At 42.0% G+C, this 21,159-nt stretch overlaps 1 protein-coding gene across 5 annotated transcripts in view; it reads right to left on the reverse strand.

Moving 5' to 3' along the window:
* The window catches only part of ncam1a (neural cell adhesion molecule 1a), a 422,624-nt gene extending 401,758 nt beyond the window's left edge, over positions 1–20,866 (reverse strand). For 2 of the 5 annotated variants that reach the window (XM_049593044.1, XM_049593043.1), the window contains exon 1: positions 20,582–20,865. In XM_049593044.1, the coding sequence (XP_049449001.1) occupies positions 20,582–20,633 (52 nt within the window). In that variant the 5' untranslated portion in view covers positions 20,634–20,865. Of the gene's footprint in view, positions 1–20,581 lie in introns of all 5 variants that reach the window. The other 3 variants (XM_049593046.1, XM_049593045.1, XM_049593047.1) reach the window with 2 other exon arrangements.
* Positions 20,867–21,159: the final 293 nt, after the last annotated feature.

Below are 21,159 nucleotides of genomic sequence, written 5' to 3' on the forward strand. Positions count from 1 at the left end.
CAAAGCTCAGTCAAAAAGGGAAAGGGTTCATCTATGGGGGTTTGGATATACTCAGTAAATTCCATGCTTTGACCCAAGTATCAACTCCTTTGTGGACTTATCCAGACCTAAATTCATGACACTGTCTGCAGAATGTCAAGATACCTCGGTCGTCATCAAAGTGTTTGACAGACAGAACAAAAAAGTGTCTTCAAAAAATATTGCTTTCATATAAGCCCAGAGAGATGAAGACTGTTTTATGAGGCTAGCTCTTTGTCTGAGCGCAGCAATAACTCAGTGAGCACAGTTATTGCGTTGCTTAAAAAAAAAAAAAGCAGTCAATCTTGATGTCTACCGCCAAGCTACATGTGCTCCCAACCCTTAAAACTGCAGCAAGCCAAAATCTTGTCCACTTAATATCATGATGATGGGAACAGAGGCAAGCACATGCTTTCTGTGTATGTTCTGGTAAAACAGAAGATATTCCTTTTGATAGCAAGTCTTCTAGTTATGTCTCACAATGGAGACATTTCCAAATGGTGAGTGTTATAAGAGATATTCTTCTTCTTCCTGCTTTGCTGTTAATGCTACCTCTGGAGACATTAGAACAGCATACTTCACACACATTCATGACTAAGGAACGCTGTGCATGCTGTTCAAATTAAAGACTGAGGCAGGAATGTGAACCAAAGCAGGTAAAAAATAGTTTGCAAATTGTGTGAGCATGTGTCACCCATTCCTGACAGCACAGCTTAAAGATCAAGTCTAACTTTCTGATTCTAGTGCAGTGATCTGTGGGACCCTATCAATGCACATATCATTGGTATTGCTCAACTCAGCAACACCCCAGGATGTGTTTAATGATGAGTGTTTTAATTTAATGCAACTTTTTGCTAATAACAAAATCAGCACATAAGGTTAAGGTTCAGCAAGAAAACCATGAGAGAAAATCAAGGTTCATGAGACAGGACCTGGACCAACACATTCTCACTCCGACCTCGTCACATATCAGCGTTTGGTCATGGACTTTCCATGTCGACATACAAGCAATCAAGCAAGGTACCCTGGGTGCGTTGGTTGTTGACATTCTGGCATGCCGTTTCAACTTCAGCCTGTTAATGTATTGTCTGATTTCAAAATATATTTCTGTCTTCACAGGAAATGTACAGTATCTTTCAGAATAATGCACTCCATAACGTCAGTGCCATACTGTGAATTGTCGTATGTGTCCTTCAACAGCAAATGGACGTGGTTATGTTTAGCCAGCACACCCATGTGGTTGGGTTTAGAAAAGAGCAGGGTTTGGCTTTCATTCATACAGAAAGTGAACATCGGCCTCTCTGGTGAAAGTCGCTGGCTGTTGGACCCATACACCACCTCTCCCGCCCACCCTACTCAGACTTTCGCCCCCTTAACTTCGGTTGTTGTCCTGCTACATCTCCCCCCGACACTGCCGGGTGTCATTTAACAAGAACAGCGACTGGCCGGGTATAATGCCGGCTTTTTCGTTGGTGTCTGATGCTGAAGTCACTGCCCAAGCGCCGTTATTCGACGACTTTAGAGTGAGACCGAGTTGCCTGGACTGGGTCTCCAGTGTCTAAATGTCAGATCCATGTCCTTACCTACAACCTTACTCCATAAAAGGAGACACTACCTCCTGCGCTGTCAATCAACATTGGAATTTTGACATAGATTGAAATGGGCAGCTTAAAATAGGGGTAAAGTCAAACCTGAGATTTACATCGAAACACATTATACATGATAGAAAACACTTGCTGAAAACGTGAAAAGACTGAACTCTGTCGTACCGAATTGTGGAGTTACACCGCTAAAGTGTTTTTCATCATTTCTGCAACCAGGATTTTTTGGGCGGGGCTTAAAGCCTGAGGCAGCAGCTTTCTTGCGAGTGGGTGTGGCTTCACCACATTCAGTGGACACGCCCCCAGCATCTCAGAGCACGGACTACTGTCTTGGCAATTTTTTTTGTCACCATTATAATTTGGCTGTGCTTAATAACACATTTTTCTGTGGCGACAAACATATTATACATTTATTTTGTTTTATCGAGACTAATCTCCTCTACAGTACTGCATGTACATATGTGTGACAGTATTTTCTTGTCAGGTTGACTTAAAAAACACAGATGGGCACTACAATGCCAATAAAGAATCTGATCGCACTGTCTGACAGTCTTTGACATCGCATGAGACACAATAATATAGTACAAGTAGTACATGACAACGAGTTCTGCCCCGAGACAGTTTATTCTGTCTTAATGTCCTATTTGTGTCAAGAGACAGCTGTCAAATGGACAGCCATAAATAAACCTTTATTCTTTCTTGCAAGACATTTACACTTATTTCTAGAAAACTCCTAAATAAGTGGAATTATAGCTCTTCCCACTGTCAGATTGTTTGCTTTTTTTCCTTTGATAAACAAGTTCTGACTGTTTAATCTGAAACCACGACTTCCTACGACTGTTTTTGCACAAATTAAGTGCTGCGTTATTGAGGTGAGAGCACCACTGAGGCATGCCAAGCACATGACAATTCTCTGAGCCGGAGCCTTTGGGCAGAACAGTCTCCGAGGCCTTGGTTGGCTCGGGTAAAAAAGGCCGAGCCCTCGACCCTTTCGTGTTGAATCGTCTGAGCTCGGCCCATCTGGCTGCCTGCACCGCGAGCCAGTATCAATCACATGCAGCATGACATGCTCCCTTTGTTCCTGCAATGTAAACATATTTTATCCTTCTGCTGTTCAGACTGATCTGATCTTCATTTGACATTTACCTCCCAATCTGTCATAAAGGACAGATAGTACAACTAATAAAAACAGCCTAATTAAAAGTCTGAGCGTTTAATTTCTACGTATGACAACATCAAACATTTTGATTGCACGACTTAAAAATATAATTGGCCCTGCGTATCTATCCTTTAGGCATCATCAGAATATACAGTAGGAAGGCATGAAAGCATAAAAACACCTTTTGAAACATCCTTTGGTCCGTCTCCCTCATCTCAACCATGAGGGGAAAGTTAGATGCGTCTGCACTCTGGTCGTGTACCTTGGCAGGGGTGAAAGTAGATGCTGCTGGCATTAAATTAAAAATTTAAAAGACTTCAGAGAGCTCAGTTGGGAGTTTATTGATTGGTTAAAGCTTTTCAAAAGATTGCATTATTGGGCAAAATGCAATGATACCACGAGGTAACAAGTGTTTGCAGCATATCTAATTCCCGGATTCATATGCCAGGGACTTTGTATTAAAAATCCGAGCATTTTACAATAAATCATGGAGCACAAACACTGCAAGCTGCCAAATAATACAGAGGACAAACTACCAAACAACTGTGCCAAGACTGGAGTGCCAAAAAAACTAGGAGCATTTCTTTATCACCTGTCAGCATTCATGTATCATCAACGGAACAAATTTTGTCCTCCAACCAGGGCAAAAAGTCTTACTGTATCCTTTTTCATGTGCAGGCATAATTTACTGAACTGTCAGAAGAGCAAAATAATTACACCGCTACAGAACTTTGCAGTTACGGTGGCTTATTAAAGCAGCAGAGCAGCGCATTATGCAGAGAAGCCTCGCAGATAAAATGAGACAGCTGTCAGTCAGGAGAGCGGCTATTCATTCCAGAGACATAATCAGGCCACAATACACAAGTGAGAATTTTGCTCCTCTTACAGCAGTCAGTTCACCAGCTGAGCGTCAGAGCCTCGTCTTATTTTTAGACATTATTTTGTGAGGAAAAACAAGAAAAAAAAAAAAGAGGCACATCACATGGACTTATCATTCAAGACGAGGATCTCTCTTTTCATGACACGAGGTTTCATTCAACTCATGCAAATGCATATAATTTAGTAACAAGAACAGTAAAGAAAAGATCCAAGAATAGGAAGCAAATGTCCCAGATCTGCAGTGTGACAGCCGGCCAGCATCTATAGCAAGGTAGTGAGAACACTAAATAATGTGGAAGTCATACTGAAAAACATGATTACTTTTAAATTAAATCAGGGGATGATGATCTAAAACATCCATGTCTGACACTATTACTGGTCTCAGTGAGCTTTATTACATGAAATGGGGCTCCAGCAACAGAAAGGGAAACAATGAATCCAGAGGTTGAAGTGCCCTGCCCACCCTGTGGTTCCTCCTTGACAACACTTTGCATTGTGTCCTGCCTCCCTCTCATCCTCCACCCCTCCTCCCGCCTGCCGCCCTCCACCTTTGTCTGCCTCCCCGCCTCACAGTGAGCCGCTCCCGGAGCTTTTCTTCGGGGGCGGCCCTTCAACAATGCTGTTAGTGTGAAAGCCTAATAAATTACAGACCTCTCCTGATCTCATCAAACGCAGCAGCCTGAACATAAACACATAATGGAAAGGACCCTCAGAGGGGTCTGCGTTGGGTCAAATGGGGGGTGATTGTCTTCAGATACTCAGATGAATTTGAGGGAGCGTCTGTAATTTTAAAGTCACAAAGCATTGAAAAGAACGATGTGAAATCCTTTTTGATGAGGTAAATTTGTACTTGTCATGCATTTACAGTGTCAGGCTCTGTCAAAAGAGAAAAATTTTAGTCTATATCCAAGTACAGAGCCCACTGAGGGTCATACGGAGAAATATATTAGCATAGCGCACAGTTTGGGTGACATTTTGAGGCAAAGTTTTCGGAGTATATATCCTGAACTCAGAATAAAAGCATGGAGTTATAACTCCGTAAAAGAAATATAAGGAAAATAGTAATACTATTATATTCCCTATGTACATAATAAAGTGATAACAAGCTGGTCACAGTATGTTAGCCTTCCTATTTTCACCCTTTGAAACCTGAGCCAATTGGCAACAAGCAATGAAAGGAGAAATGACCAAAAAAATAGCAAGAAATTAGTAAAATGAGAAAAATTAGTCAAAAAACAGTAACAAGGAAATCACTTGGAAAGAGTGCTTAAAAATTAGAATAATTCTGTGACATAGTTTTAAAATGTAATATTTATAATTATTATAAATATTTTTCCCTAGCTTTTTTCTTTTCCCTCCTATTTTTTCATTTTCTAGCTATTTATTTATTTATGTGTTGTTTTTTTTTAATTTGTGGGACATACTCTACCAAGTTCCTCATTGCCTTTTCCCCCAAGAAATCGCACCAATTTGCTCAGGGTTCAAAGGTTTAAATACTTGTGAAAGACGTCTAAAAGCAGCACAAGAAAACTGATGTTGCTCCAGGTTTCGAAGGGTTAAGTTATAAATTATGCATCAATTATAAAACAGGATTTGTACCTGCTCTGAGTGGGTGACGGTCACTCGAGTTAAAGTTTTCTATTTTCTGTTAAATAGCCTGCACTTGTATTCAGTAGGTATAAATACCAGACTGCATCACTTAAACACGATCTAACCCCTCAGCCCTTTTATTCTGAAGGTCAGAGGTCCATAACCAAAGTCTGATCCTTCCCATGAATGCATCTCGACTGTGCAATCCTCCAAATGTAATTTTTGCTCGCAGTTTATCTGTGTAAATGGATTGCCATATCGAGTGCACATCATGCTAATCTGAGCACACAAATTAGGAAATTAATAATTAATCTATAACAACATGCTTGGTATAGTAACCCTTCGTTTGGCTCGCACAGATCTCTACATCAATATTTTTTTCTACCACGTGATGCTCAAGAGGCAATATACTCAATTATTAAGAATTGGCTTATGATGTGGATTAGATTTTCATTTGTGAGTGGTGAATCCTGACAGATCTGATGCAGAACACATAGGAATAAAATAATCTCTGTTTCCTTGGAGGACATCAATTAAAATGTTCAATATATTATATAACCTAATAAAATGAATATTAAAAACTTAAAGGCTGTAAAGTTGCCTGATCTAGATCAGAGACTCCAAGTAAACAAGCCCAAGGATCTGACCAAGCGTGTGATGCCCTCTTTAAATCCTTGACACTTTCTAATACTCGATTCTACAGACACACTTTGCTTGCTGTTCAGAGAGCACTGACTTCTGCTGCTCAGCCCTACAGGTGTTAAATGCAGTGCAGTTCACTTTGTTTCCGTTGTGGCAACAGCCCCTCCCTCTCAGCACCTAGATGGTGTTACCCTGCAACCACCTGCTACCAACCCAACACAAAAACACCATCTATTTTGATCAGTCTGACCTCATCAGTGTTCTCATGCGATTTCCATATGGGCAGCGGCAGCGGGGCTCCACTTATATGCAGCTCCCATATTAGATTGTGGGCAGGATTTTACCCGTTAATTAGATGATATTTGACACACCAGTTTGATCAAACAGTCCGCAGAGTCTGTGCTGCATCCGCTGTCAGATCAACAGCTCTTAGATGTGTCTCTGCGTTTCCTCTTGTTTCCATAGCATAACCTCACAGCAGCTCTAACGGCGTTATAAACACACAGAACTGACTGCACTGCTTTTAAAACACATCCATACACGGTTGTAATTGCTAAAATTGCATATTTGCCTCCTTTACCTAGCAACACAACACCAAAGTGTATCACCTCATTTAAGTCCTTTGTCATTTCTCCATTACAGAAAAGAATAGTCCCCCATTAAATGACCATTACCCACAAACACAAAGCTATATTCTTTTATTTTACCAGAAATGAAAAACCTCACAGTTACTATTTAATATGTTTTCTCTCCAGCTGAATCCACTAGTTGGTCTCGAGCTTGTCGTTTCTGCACACACAGCTATTTGAATGCACAGCAAGGCTGCTTAAAACCAACTCTCCATGTCTTGAATAAGAATTGTGAACTCAGCTTCCACATTACTTACTGTATAGTGGCCGCGTTTTCATTAAGATTAGACGAAACCTTGAGACAGGATATAAAATATCTGTGACTATGCAGCTTGGGAAAACAGTTTTGAGTGTGTGCCACCTGAGCTTGTGAACCGTATGCAGTGAAATAAGTCATTCTGGACTTTTGCTGGCATGGTCTGAAAACACTACGGAGCCACAGAGGATGCTCGCCTCAAGAATGTGCTCACTGACAATTGTGCCAATTTAGAAAGTAAACAAGTCCTCAGAATACTGCACATGCTGCACATCTCGCCTTGTTCCCAGCTCCCAGAAGACGCACTTGTTTTTTTTTTTTCTTGTTTTTTTCTTTTTTTTTGGTTTTGTTTTTTTTGTTCTTCACACAAAGGCTGAGGCGCCACGGCACCTGAGGAAGCCAGCCAATCACACAGTCCCTGGGATGAGCTAAGTGCCATTGCTAGGCATTACATCATGATGGTGAGTCACTCCTGGGGAGCAAGAATCAGTAAAACACATGCCCAAATACACTATGGCCTTGTCTCACCATGTCAGCTCAGCAGAAGTAAAGTGAGATGATAACTCCTGATTTCAGCAAACGCATAAGAGGCCTGGTCTGTCTTTGTGCTCATAACGTGCATCAAATAAACTCTGGTTTCACTGAGGCAAGAATAATCCTCCAGTTGGTCTCCGAGCTCCAGCAGTTAAATTGTGTCAGACAACTTTAGCTCAGGTAAACTGTGCAAGTGCCAAGAAATCCCAGCAAGTGATACTGAGACGATGCTGAGTTTATAAAGGTGGAGTGTCAAAGCATAGAGTATGTATGCGCTAACACAAAATACCCACGCTGCACGAAGCCACCTACACTTCCCTGAATATCAGTGGCGGCCAACAAATAGACAGCACACGTGTGGCGTCTCCCCAAGCTTTATTTTTATTTTCAGCTTGTTTTTTCACACATTTTGACGTGAATGAGTAGAATTATAGCAAACTAATTATATACTCAGTATAATGTCAGTATAATGCATACTAAGACACTATGTTGGATCCTCCTGTCCTAATGGGCATTATCCCAGCTTTGCTATACACATTGGCTGCAGTCCATTTGGCAAATTTCTCAGCAAGGGCGGGTAAACATATTTTAATGGAGTGCATGCTGCAAACCAACCGATGTGTTGGCTAGCTAATCACAAATTCATCCTATAAATTGGCATATACTTGGGACACTTGGGACATACAGTACAGGCCAAAAGTTTGGACACACCTTCTCATTCAATGCGTTTTCTTTATTTTCATGACTATTTACATTGTAGATTCTCACTGAAGGCATCAAAACTATGAATGAACACATGTGGAGTTATGTACTTAACAAAAAAAGGTGAAATAACTGAAAACATGTTTTATATTCTAGTTTCTTCAAAATAGCCACCCTTTGCTCTGATTACTGCTTTGCACACTCTTGGCATTCTCTCCATGAGCTTCAAGAGGTAGTCACCTGAAATGGTTTCCACTTCACAGGTGTGCCTTATCAGGGTTAATTAGTGGAATTTCTTGCTTTATCAATGGGGTTGGGACCATCAGTTGTGTTGTGCAGAAGTCAGGTTAATACACAGCCGACAGCCCTATTGGACAACTGTTAAAATTCATATTATGGCAAGAACCAATCAGCTAACTAAAGAAAAACGAGTGGCCATCATTACTTTAAGAAATGAAGGTCAGTCAGTCCGTAAAAAATCAAAAACTTAAAATGTGTCACCAACTGGAGTCGCAAACAATCAAGCGCTACAACTAAACTGGCACACATGAGGACCGACCCAGGAAAGGAAGACCAAGAGTCACCTCTGCTTCTGAGGATAAGTTCATCCGAGTCACCAGCCTCAGAAATCGCAAGTTAACAGCAGCTCAGATCAGAGACCAGATGAATGCCACACAGAGTTCTAGCAGCAGACCCATCTCTAGAACAACTGTTAAGAGGAGACTGCGCGAATCAGGCCTTCATGGTCAAATAGCTGCTAGGAAACCACTGCTAAGGAGAGGCAACAAGCAGAAGAGATTTGTTTGGGCCAAGAAACACAAGGAATGGACATTAGACCAGTGGAAATCTGTGCTTTGGTCTGATGAGTCCAAATTTGAGATCTTTGGTTCCAACCGCCGTGTCTTTGTGAGACACAGAAAAGGTGAACGGATGGATTCCACATGCCTGGTTCCCACTGTGAAGCATGGAGGAGGAGGTGTGATGGTGTGGGGGTGTTTTGCTGGTGACACTGTTGGGGATTTATTCAAAACTGAAGGCACACTGAACCAGCATGGCTACCACAGCATCCTGCAGCGACATGCCATCCCATCCGGTTTGCATTTAGTTGGGCGATCATTTATTTTTCAACAGGACAATGACCCCAAACACACCTCCAGGCTGTGTAAGGGCTATTTGACCAAGAAGGAGAGTGATGGAGTGCTGCGGCAGATGACCTGGCCTCCACAGTCACCGGACCTGAACCCAATCGAGATGGTTTGGGGTGAGCTGGACCGCAGAGTGAAGGGGCCAACAAGTGCTAAACACCTCTGGGAACTCCTTCAAGACTGTTGGAAAACCATTTCAGGTGACTACCTCTTGAAGCTCATGGAGAGAATGCCAAGAATGTGCAAAGCAGTAATCAGAGCAAAGGGTGGCTATTTTGAAGAAACTAGAATATAAAACATGTTTTCAGTTATTTCACCTTTTTTTGTTAAGTACATAACTCCACATGTGTTCATTCATAGTTTTGATGCCTTCAGTGAGAATCTACAATGTAAATAGTCATGAAAATAAAGAAAACGCATTGAATGAGAAGGTGTGTCCAAACTTTTGGCTTGTACTGTATGTAACAGGTGACATTATTTGTAAAAAGGTAGAAAGGGCTAATATCAGGTAGGGCAACAATATTAACTTGTCAAACTACTTTATGATGTTCTGAAATCAGTCAGACCCAACTAAGACTTTTGAATCGAAGAGCAATATCCATTCAATTAGGATTCATATTCATACACCACACACACACGACAGTTCATATGATATCCGACAAATTAGCGCCCAACGAGTGACGTTTAGGTTTAGGCAATTAAAATTACTGTAGTATGGTTCAACAAAAGAAACAAGGTGAGGATGTAGCCAAGCTTAAAATGACTTAAAGTTCACATGCTGAACACACAACTCTAACGGAAAGTCCTGTTTTGTGACCCATTCACCACCCCAACCTGCCTCCTTACAAGACCGCTCAGGGCTGCTTCCTTGTTTAGCACCATTAGTGCATCGGTTACGTGATCACAGCCTTCCAAAATACGTAGGTTATGCACAAATTACTGGCTCATGATTACTCACGAGCGAATCAGATTTGGCTATTCGATACAAATATTCAACTATTCATTCCTTTTTTTCTCCATATAGGGTTTGAAAAGAGTTCAGAGAGATGTCCGGAGTGGCAGGACATTCAGGTAATACAGCTGAGAGGCCAAGTTGAACCTCAGAGCTAATGCGTGCCAACTACCATAAGGGTACGGTCACACATGAGCAAAATGAACATTGGCAAAATTGTTAATTTACATTCAGTACAATCAAAGAGAGGAATAAAAATTTGCTTCAAGTGGTAAAGCAAATTTTCATCTTTCATCTCAGCTGACTGAGGGGTCTCTGACTAATGATTCAAATCTTCAACTTTCAGGGGGCAGCCCCAATACTTGCTGCACATGCCACTCATTCAGGCAGCATTAGCAGCACGTACAGTGCTACATTCTGTGAATTCAACATGGACCAGCACTGTGTCGGTTGAGGTTTGCAATGCACTCACTAATTCATTGCATCTCTTTACCCCACATCCATTGAATGCAAGCACAAAGACAACAGGATAAATAAGTGATTACCTGAGCAGCCAATCAAAGGCTCAAACAACAAGAAAGCCCTCGTTGGCTTCCCTGAAGATGCAGCAGTGTGCCTTTAGGTAATATGTAACATTAAAAGAAGTTGGGGCTCATAAACATAATGGCAACAGGTCCGAATGAAAAGTGATGAGATTATCAAGCAAAGCAAAAAGACATTCACTGAGAAAAGAGCAACTATTTCAAAGACTAAGACACAATCACAATGAATTGTGTGGAAAAAACATCACTGCATGCATCTTAAATGAGCAACAATTATCCCTGTAGACACCAGGTGTACAAGAAAATGAGCTGCCTCTCCAGGTGGTTTGAAAAAGTAGGATTTCAGAGGAGAAAATCCTCCTCCTTGAAGACAAATAAAGCAGGTGTGATATCAGCTAGGCTGCTGAAATCCTGGAACAAACTGCCTGAGACTGTCTTACACTTTTACTTCAATGAGTCCCTAAGCTGCAGCACTAGTGAAGTAGCCAGAAACGATACAGACCTGGCATTCTCCATCTCAGTAAAACAACTACGAACATCGCAGATGAGCTGGGGTGACAGATTCGTTACCCGGCAAGTCAGCGTAGCTGATGCACGCCAAAGATGGATAACGAAGTCCGAACACGCTCAAATATTAATTCCACAGGTGGTGACTACAGCTAAATGTTTCATGCAGTTCTGCTGCATAATAAACACAGCTCAAATCAAACACCACCAGCGAAAGTGGCAATATGAGTCACATCTGTCTAATCCTTTTCCAGATAAACCGTGGAGTAGTCAGTGATGGGGACCGTGGTGCGAATGAATTCAGCATATATTTATTTCAGGGGGAAAAAAACATCTCATATCTAAGGTGATATTGAACCCATGGTTTTTAGCAGCCTAAATATCTAAAGAACAGACACGGACATAGACGCCCTGTTCATACTTTACTGGGTGTGTGCTTAAGCCCAAGTGTCCACGTGTGTGTGTGCACATACCTTGCAGTGGGCGAAAATGCTTATCAAAAGAGACACTGTGACCTGGTGGTAGCGCCCCAGGAAAACTCAGGGTATCACAACAATCACTGACTTTTCACACATCAGTATGGCATGACACCTGTAGCACACACAGGACGTGCAATACAGACAGACGTAGTAAAGGTGCTGAAGCCAGGGTGTGCCAAACCACCGGTTCGAGATGTGACGCTGGGAAATAGGACAGCGTGTGAAGATACCGCCTGTGTGCAGGCTTACATTGCAAACAATGGGTGTTTTGAAGCATGTAATACACAGCTGGTATGTGATGCCCTTTAGTCTTGTTACGGTAAATTGCATTTCCTGCCAATTTCAACAGTCTCGCACAGGAAAACTGCGAGACTTAGCCACATATCAGTATGCATTTTACACTTGGCTTTGCAGGAGATAACGCCCACAGCTGACAACCATATGCAGTAAGTGTGTGCCTAAGTGTTGAAGCATCGGCATCAAAAATCCCGCGGTGACACATGGGTGACATTGCTGTCTTCTCTCATCACTCAAAAGCTTAGTTGAACAAAGGGACAATCAAGCAAAACCTCCTACTTTCTGCACTTGTGACTCGTGAAAGAAAGATTGCCAGTAATCCATCATTAAGAATGCAAATCATTCAGTGCTGCCGTGCATATGTGTGATCCCTGATAAAGGTTACTGCAGCTCAAGTGCAGGGTTTTTTATCTTAAGGTGTTGTCTATCCAAGCATGTCTAAATTTATGGTGTGTTTGAAAGAAGTGAACTGTTCAGTAAAGGAATGTAAAAACATCAGTTTTCTCGCTGGAGTATTAACGCAAGACAACTCAGAAGTGTCTTTGACTTTCACAGACAGAAATACCATCTGTTCACCAGTGCCAGTCCTGGGGGAAGTGAGTTAGAATAGTGACAGACTATAAATAACACTGGGCCCCATGCTAACAATAAAGAATACTGGAACATCGATACAAACAGTATCTATTCCAAATAAAATCGGTGCTTGTAGTTCTCCAGGCAGTTCAAGGAGGACAGGGACATCACGCTGGGATTCTGTTACGCAGAAATGTAGTCCACCGTCACCTTGGGCATCTTCACCAGACTTGGCAGCCTCACTTAAAACAGAGCCCAGGAAAAAAAAAATGCAATAGTGCCTGCCAAAGCAGCACAGATCAGCAGTGCTGATGTAGAGAACATGGGGAGGTTAGGATAAAGGACTCTGCTGAGTGTCACAGCAGACAAGTGTCCATCCACCATCACCTTCCATATTCTCCATGAGCAGCGTGGCTATTAGCCTGAAGGCACCAGCAGCTTCAAAGACTGTTTTGAATCAGAACCACTCCAGGAGACGTTTTACCTTGCTGAATGCGATCGTGGGGCACAATTGCATCAAGCACAGTTTTTTTCTGAATCCATTAGAAGCAGATACTGGTTCACCCCGCTGAGACACATTAGTCTTCTTTGAAGAGAACTGTTCAAGTTCAGTTCAACCAGGGGAAGCGACCACAACATGGAGGGTCTGACAGCTTTCAGTAAGTGTGACAATTTCTACATTTTGTAAATTGAACAGCTCATCCAGCAGATAATATTCAGACTGCAAGACCATTGTGCTGATCTTTAACGACAAAGACAGACAACTAAAGAAGTCATACTAGTTTTGATTTGGTGGCATCTAGCAGTGAGTACTGCACATCGCAACCAGGTGAAGCTTTTCCAGGTTGCCATGAGAGAACTTGGTTAGAATTCCTTCAGGAGATTTTAATAGGGAGCCGAATTATCTGCAGAGGTCTCTTCCTCTCCAAAACAAACGGACCAAGGGATCAAAACCAGTAAAGACACTGAATAAAGCAGTTTAACGTTAAAAATCAGTGTTTTTCTGAAGCCATTCCAGACATTCGGAAGGTTTTTACGAGGAGCCAAATTATCCGCAGAGCTCTCTTCCTCTTTAAAACAAACAGACCAGGTGATTTAACCCAGTAAAAACCCTGAATAAAGTAGTTTCACATTAAAAATTTGTGTTTTTCCAAGGCTGTTTGGCTTGTCCGAGAGGGACTGCTAACTATGGTGGCCGACACAAGAACGCAAATGGTCCTATCTATAGCCAGTGTTTGGTTTGTCCATTCTGGGCTACTGTAGAAACATGGCGGATTCCGTGAACGAGGACCCACTCCCTTCGTAGATACAAACGGCTCATTCTACGGTAACAGAAACACAACAATTCTTATTTTGAGGTGATTATACACTAAAGAAAACATACTTATCACACATCATAATTATATTCCATTAATGTAACATAGGCTATAACGTTACATATGATAACACAGCATCCAGTTGCTAACTGTTAGCCTGCTGTCTTGTTTGTTGCCAGTCACCAGTACTATCTAACGTTAGCGTTTACGTTATATCATAAAACTCACACAGCATCCAGTTGCTAATGGCTAACGTTAGCCTACTGTAGCATAGCCTCTGAAACATTAACGTTATCGTCCTTGTGCGTTTTCACTTACTAGTAACGTAACGCTACTATCTAACGTTAGCACTGTAACCTTATTCTAAAACTCATCAGCCATCACTGACTCCGGTTGAGTTTTAAAACTCAGGGGTTGCATTTGACTGTCTTGGTTGTACCATTACACTCGCTCTCCTCTTCCGTGTATCTAACATTACCTTGCCAACGCCTACGTCTATCATAGACGTAATGAGGATGTAATGGAGGAGGGGGGAGTAGGCCATTGGAGGGAGGTGGAGGGGACTTTGGAGGGAGGCAGGAGTTGTGGATGTTCAATTTTTTTTTAAGTGTAAGCACTTTTAAGTGTGAAATGCAAGAAAGGTAAGAGTTACTTTAATATGATTGACAGTTGCTCTCAAGCTTAAGTGATCGAGCTGATTGCCTCATATTATTTTCAAAGGAATCATTAGCAACTATCTTGGTAATTATCAAGTGTAAATGACGGAATAACTTGTGAGCACATCATAAAGTAGATAGGTTTGTAATTATGTTCATGTAGACCACCAATACAGGCCGGATGTTTATCTTAAACTGTCATATGCCACGCTGTGCACTGGGAGAGGCACCAAGTGGAAAAGGCTTTACAGTACTTACACGTAAATCCCACTGATATGAAATGAAATATGAAATGATTGTTTTCAGTTTTACCCTAATTTACTCTAATTTTTAAGGAACATGAGCATAATGCAAACTATCAGAGTGCCAATTGTACAGCTATTTACACAGTGTATATACACTGTATTGAGTTTTGCAAAGTAATGCTGTACTAATGGAGAAAAAAAACACCCTCCTAAGAGTTGGAGGGTTCAGGGAGGCGGGCAGCCCCAATTCTGCATAACAAGCCCATCTACTTTTTTTCTTTTCTCCCCCCCCCCCCTTTCTTTTCCCCCACATTCAATTCTCTATAGGACGCCTTCATTGCTCACACAATGCAAATCACTCATGGTCCCTATTCATGCACTGATTAATATGCAAAGACAGCCCATCCTCATCTAACAGTCAGCAGAGAAGAAATATAACAGCCAGCCGAGTCATTTTGAACTTATCTGTAAGGAACTGTCTGCACTTTTTTTGATTCAGCATAAAGACGCGCTGCGAGATGACATGAATTTATGAAGAATGTGTCAAGATCCACAGCCTTATGTTTCATTCTCATTTTTTTTCTAATTAATTTGACCTTTACATTATGTTTTATCCACAGATCTGTAAACAGCCACTAATGACATCATAAATAGTCTATATCCATGACTCTCTGTGCTACTATGTTCCTTTTTTGTGACAAAACTGTAACTAGTTTTGGGCATATTTTGGGCCATACTTTTAAACAATACACAGACAAAAATGACAGTGAGTAGAATAGGAAGTAAAAGTATATAAAAAAAGAATAATGGATGCACATGTGCAGACTGTACATCTGGAAAATCCACTAAACTTGCAGTTATGACTCAATAAGAAGTTACTATTTGATGCTGTCTTTTGCTTTTAACTGTACAGTAGGAACAGTTTGCAGTATATTGCTGAATTCAAAGAGGCTCCAGCTGTAATCTGAGCAACACCTACACTGATGAGAATTTGATCAACATAAGCTATAATAAATTGGTACAAAATGTGTACTTGTCACTTTGAATGCAGCACGGATCTTGTTGCAACTGCAGAGCAAAGTTCTGAGGATCCAGAATCCCGTTTTACTCAGGGAGCAGACTAAAAACGCCTTATAATTTTCCCTTGTTTGGCTGCTTTTTCCAGTTCCCCTAAGTCAAAAATAGCCTGTATTATTTTCATAGTGGCTTTGAACTCACCACAGCAGTTAAAGTCCCATATGTTAGCCATTTACGAATTGTGTATTTTCTCTCCCTCCAAATGTTAAACTCAACTTTTTTCTCCTTTTTTTGTGGGGGAGATCAGCTCAGTGCTTGATGCATTAAAACATTGTTTTAGATCTGGAATAGTCCATTAAATGAACGTCACAGTTCACCTCCAAAGCACATGGATCTGCTTTGCTCTTGAACTCAGTGTCTTGGAGTTCATAAAACTGTATAAATGGCATGGCAGGTGCACAGCTGAGCATTTGAACTAAAAGCAGCATTTGAAAACCACAGCAGGCTGCAGTGGTGGGGACTTGTTGTTTCAGTTACCTATGGAAAGAAGAAATACAATTGAGGAAGTCTAGTTTGAGTAATAGATTCGTGACTCTGCAGTGTTTTGGCGTCTGACAGACTTTCAGAGTGCCTTAAAATACCACGAGGAAGGACCTACAAATAGGGCTGGGTATTGTTTACAAAATTACAATATCAGTACTAAAACCAATAACCTCAAAGTAATACTGATACCAATGGAGTACTTAACTCAATACCCATGATGTGAATGGAGTTCTAGGTAGTATAACCATACTATCGGACGTTTCGGTGGCATCTTAGCACAGTGATCTGCCGATTCCTTAGAATACACTGCACTTGTCTTCACCAAACCACAGACTGTATAGGCTAAACTGGACGTTTAAAGGTGTTTTCTATGGGGAGACTTTTTACACAAATTTCTATTAACAAAATGGTTTCAAGTTTCAATTATAGTCATAAAATGTTCGCTCAATCAATAACACCTCTGTTTTCATTCCTTTAAGGGTCATTCCGACTGATAATATAATTTCTGTAATACTGTGTTACTGTGAAACCGCAATATTTTCGAGATGGTTATCGCACTATGAAAATCTCAAACCGTTGCAACCCTACACATGGCTAAAGTTGCCAAATGGTTATTATCGGATTTGACGATAGTGTTTTGAGACCACTTTACAGTTCAGTGTTGGATGTTGGCCGCTGCTGCTGTATTAGCTACTTTTAATAGGGCAGACACTTAAATGACCATTCCCCTGAGAAAAGCGGCTTCTGAGACGGCAGCAAGAGAAACCATGCTGATCTAGGAGGGAGTCGGGACGGTCCAGGATCAGACCTTCCGCGCAAAAAGGATTGAATGCAGGTATTGTTTGACTGGAAATGTTTCCATACATCTTGGTATGGGGTTACTTGAGAAAAATCAAGTACCTTTACCCAGCCCTGTTTAGAACTCTAGAAAGTTACCAGGATGCCAATAATTCTATCCTCCACCTCAACGATCGGTACTCTTGCATTAATTTCATGTTGCCAGGTGATACTGCATTGAATTTCGGCAAAAAGTTTAGCTAGGTTCCACTTTTTGGCCCTCTGTATCAGGACTCCTACTGTGTCAATGAAGGGGTCTCATTTAAATGAATGAGACGGCTGCATATTTTCAAACAGTGCTCATGTCTGTCTGAATACATTTGACAGCACAAAATAAAAAACACGAACACTCAGTCATATTCAAACATTAGCAGTCACCAAGTATCACCTCTCTGCAAACCTTAAGCAGAAAAATTCACATCCCTCGAGTTAGGCGCTCTAATTCTCACCCCAGAATTGGTGTGACGAATAGTTTTGTCTCTCCGATTAGCCTCCATCACCTTACACTCTTTCAAGTTGCAGAATGATGACCATGGATATGGTAGATCACTCCAATAGCACAAGGTCAGCGCTGGTGATACACACCAGACTCAATCCATCAGGCTGCAGTGTAGACAGAGCAAGACAAGAAAGGCCGCTGTCTGCGTGCACTTCTCAAATCGTATTCTACTTCATTCTGCCATTATTCAATCATTTCTTGGAAGGCGCTGTGGCTCTCCGTCCTAATGTTTGTGACTAGACTCGAAATTTAATTATCACTGAACTGGAACAGGAACTGGAAATCAATAAATGTAATTAAATTGCTCAGCCTTCAAACTGTGTGATACTGTCATTACCCTTTTAATATACCCTGGGCCTATCAAATAATGTGATCAATTTCTTTGAATTTCTCCCCCTATTGCAACGGAGCACAGCTAAGGCACAGTTGTCTAATTATCTCCCTCTTGGTTCCTTGCACTTTCCCTCCCATATGAGGTGCAGTGAATTGCGTGGGCGTCGGAATATTTCAGTAGGATCATGAATCATAAAGAAAAGGGGAAAAAAATACTGAACATATCCCAGGTGTTCTTGGTACCACGCCGCCCCCTACTCAGCTAACAGTGGCAGGTTGACACAGTGTTTGGGTGTGAACGGTGGCGAGAAACTGTTGATTTGAAAATGCCTAAAAAATATCATGGAGAACTAAAAAAAGGCCTGTGATTAATTAACGTGTACCAAAGTGCGTATATCAGTTGCATGTGAAGCAAAAGTCTGCAAGACACAAATCTGCAAGCTGACACACACTGTGCCCACATTAACCCATTAAATCCTGATCCATATATAAGGCCAACAGTGCTGGGCAATTTTAGCTTATCACAAATAGATTCAAGTTTGTCCACCAGAGGGAACTGACAGGTTTAATTTTTAATCTTAAAATGTCAAGCTCAGTACATGCCTTGGGCATACTGCCTTACTCAATAACACAGGGGCCTTTAGTTTATCCATTTATCGTCTATAAGTTGATCTGTCATTATAACATATTTAAAACTCTCAGATATCAATATCAGCCTCAAAATTCCAGTACAGGTCGGACTTTTGGGCCTGAAAGACTTAAGATAATACAGGAAATGAATTAAGAAATCTGCAGTGGTTCCCAACTGATGGGTCGCGATCCAAAAGTGGGTCGTGGTTCCATTCTGAATGGACCACAAGGGACTCGAGAATGTGTCAAGTTTGTAAAAGACACGCCTAGTTTTTAAGTACAGTAAATCTGGCACAGAGCTTTTATTTTGAAGAGCTGTTTCCTGCTGTAGAGTGAGTGACATAAGGGACAGCTACTTGTCAGAGACAGCAAACTAGCTTTAATGTAAAGTATGATGCTGAATATATTAAAGACAGTTTGGACCTTGAACTAATGACTAAGGAGAAATCTGGACCCCATGGAGAGAACCACTGCTTTATGTATGGAGGGGAAGAAAATGGTGACATCTAAAGCCAAGGTTAGAATAATCATCCTTGTATATTCTGATTGGGGTAATGTCTGCTAAATGAAAGTGTTATCAAATCAAACTATTCTTCCTCTCTCCGAGGACCCCTGGGGGTCCTCAAACTCCACTTGCAGCACACAGTTGCAGTCTATAGAGAGAGGGGGCAGATGCAGGGAGGGAAGGAGGATGTAAGAAGCGGGAGAGGTGGGGGTTTAGGGGAATGCCCCCACCTCCCCACCTCCCACCTCCCGCCCTCTATAACCATGGGAGCTCTGGGATTGGATTCTATTGTATACATTGAATGACTATTCAGTTGTCCTCAATGGATGACGAATTTCCTCCCAACCAACCAAATAAAGAAAAAAACAAAAAACACTACAATCAGATCAGCCTGAGCCTGTGTCAACATCATTTTGCGCCTAAAAACGCACTGCGCTAAGTTGGAAACTCCACTGTCCCTTTTGGCAATTAAGAAAAAAGGAAAGAAACAGACGTTATGTCACATAAAGAAGGTCAAAGGCTGGCAACCTATGCGACCAGCCTGGTGTTAAACTCTAAAATCCCACATTGACACATCCGCGCAGAATACTGCTTTCGTGCCAAATCCGATGATGACCAGAGTCGGAATGGTGGACGCGTCTAATCCACCAGCACAGAGTTCAAGCGCGTGAATATGAGAAACAAAAATCTACCTCTTATGAAATGTCCCGAAAGCTGTGTGTTATTTAGTGGAGTGAGACAAAGCATCCCCGCTACGAGCGAGCGTCGCTCCGGACACTGCATCCTCGGTGCGTCACGGCTGACCCAGCACAAGTGGGAACGCCGAGCTGGACTTTTGGATGAGGGCACACGGTGTTTACTTGGTGTTATTTGATATTTGAAACAGGGGGACGGTGGCTTACAAGCAGCTACAGAGAGTGTAGGGACTATCTGCTGGCATCAGGGGACCACAAACGCGTCCCTGCATCACCAGTCCTGATCGCAGCCAGCATCCACTAACCTTTCCCCGCACACATGAACTCGCGGCTTTAACTTGTACAAAAACGCAGCACATGTTGGGTCATTTTCCTCCAACCTAAAATGTGCCTTAACTCAAGACAGTGAGCCAGCCGGACCTGTGATGGCATACTCCTGTGTGCTGCGCGGAGATACTCAAAAATGCACCGAGGCAAGCGGCTCCCGACGCGAAACTAGAGAAAGAGAACCCCGAAACTGGATGAAAGGCGTCCCGGTTTGTAATCCACGCTGTGTTCCTCTCACACAGATAAAACACTCTCACTTGTTAGAGAAACTTTTTGCACAGCGGTGGTGGATTTGTGCAGAGCACCATCTCTAACCCAGCGCCACTGTCCGGAGTCAGTGACAAGGATGCCGCAAGCGGGACCAGAGGATGCTGCTCCGGAATCAGCACAGCTCGGCCTGCATTCCTCACACTGTGCTTTGGCCACAGCCTCCGATTCACCTAATATGAATAATAAATAAGTCATCTTCTTACCTGCACAGCCAATGAATAGCAATCCCCAGATGAGGTCCCCTATTTGAAGCATTGTAATGTGTCACAGATATTCTCCTTGAAGAAGCAGACGCACTTTAAACAAGCGAGGTGTCTCTACTGAGAGGGGGGGGGGCAGATATCAGCCTTTCCAGGGACAACAACTGCTACCGGACGGAATTTTGGTCCTTGTCGCTACCCGTGTTCACGGCACAATGAGTGACAAGCAGCAGCCGTAGCACGCACTCACACACACATGTACTCAATAGATACCAACACGAATTACTCCGCCCGGTAGGCAATACCCACACACACACACACACACACACACACACACACACACACACACAGACATCAAGGGGGCGGGCTGAGGTGAATGCAGTAACAAAGTAGTGCGCGGAGCCTGCAGACAGCAGATGGTCACCAGAGGCTCTAATTCGGATTACTGAGCTTACACACCAGCTAACTGAGGTTTAGAAACACATGGAGCAAGACAATTATTCCAAACTGGGGACTAATTAAAAGTGCGAGTCAGATTTTTAAAAAATATAATATAAAAAATTAAAATAAAAATATAATTT

Source organism: Epinephelus fuscoguttatus, linkage group LG12 (genome assembly GCF_011397635.1).
Source record: "Epinephelus fuscoguttatus linkage group LG12, E.fuscoguttatus.final_Chr_v1".
NCBI classification, from domain to species: Eukaryota; Metazoa; Chordata; class Actinopteri; order Perciformes; family Serranidae; genus Epinephelus; species Epinephelus fuscoguttatus.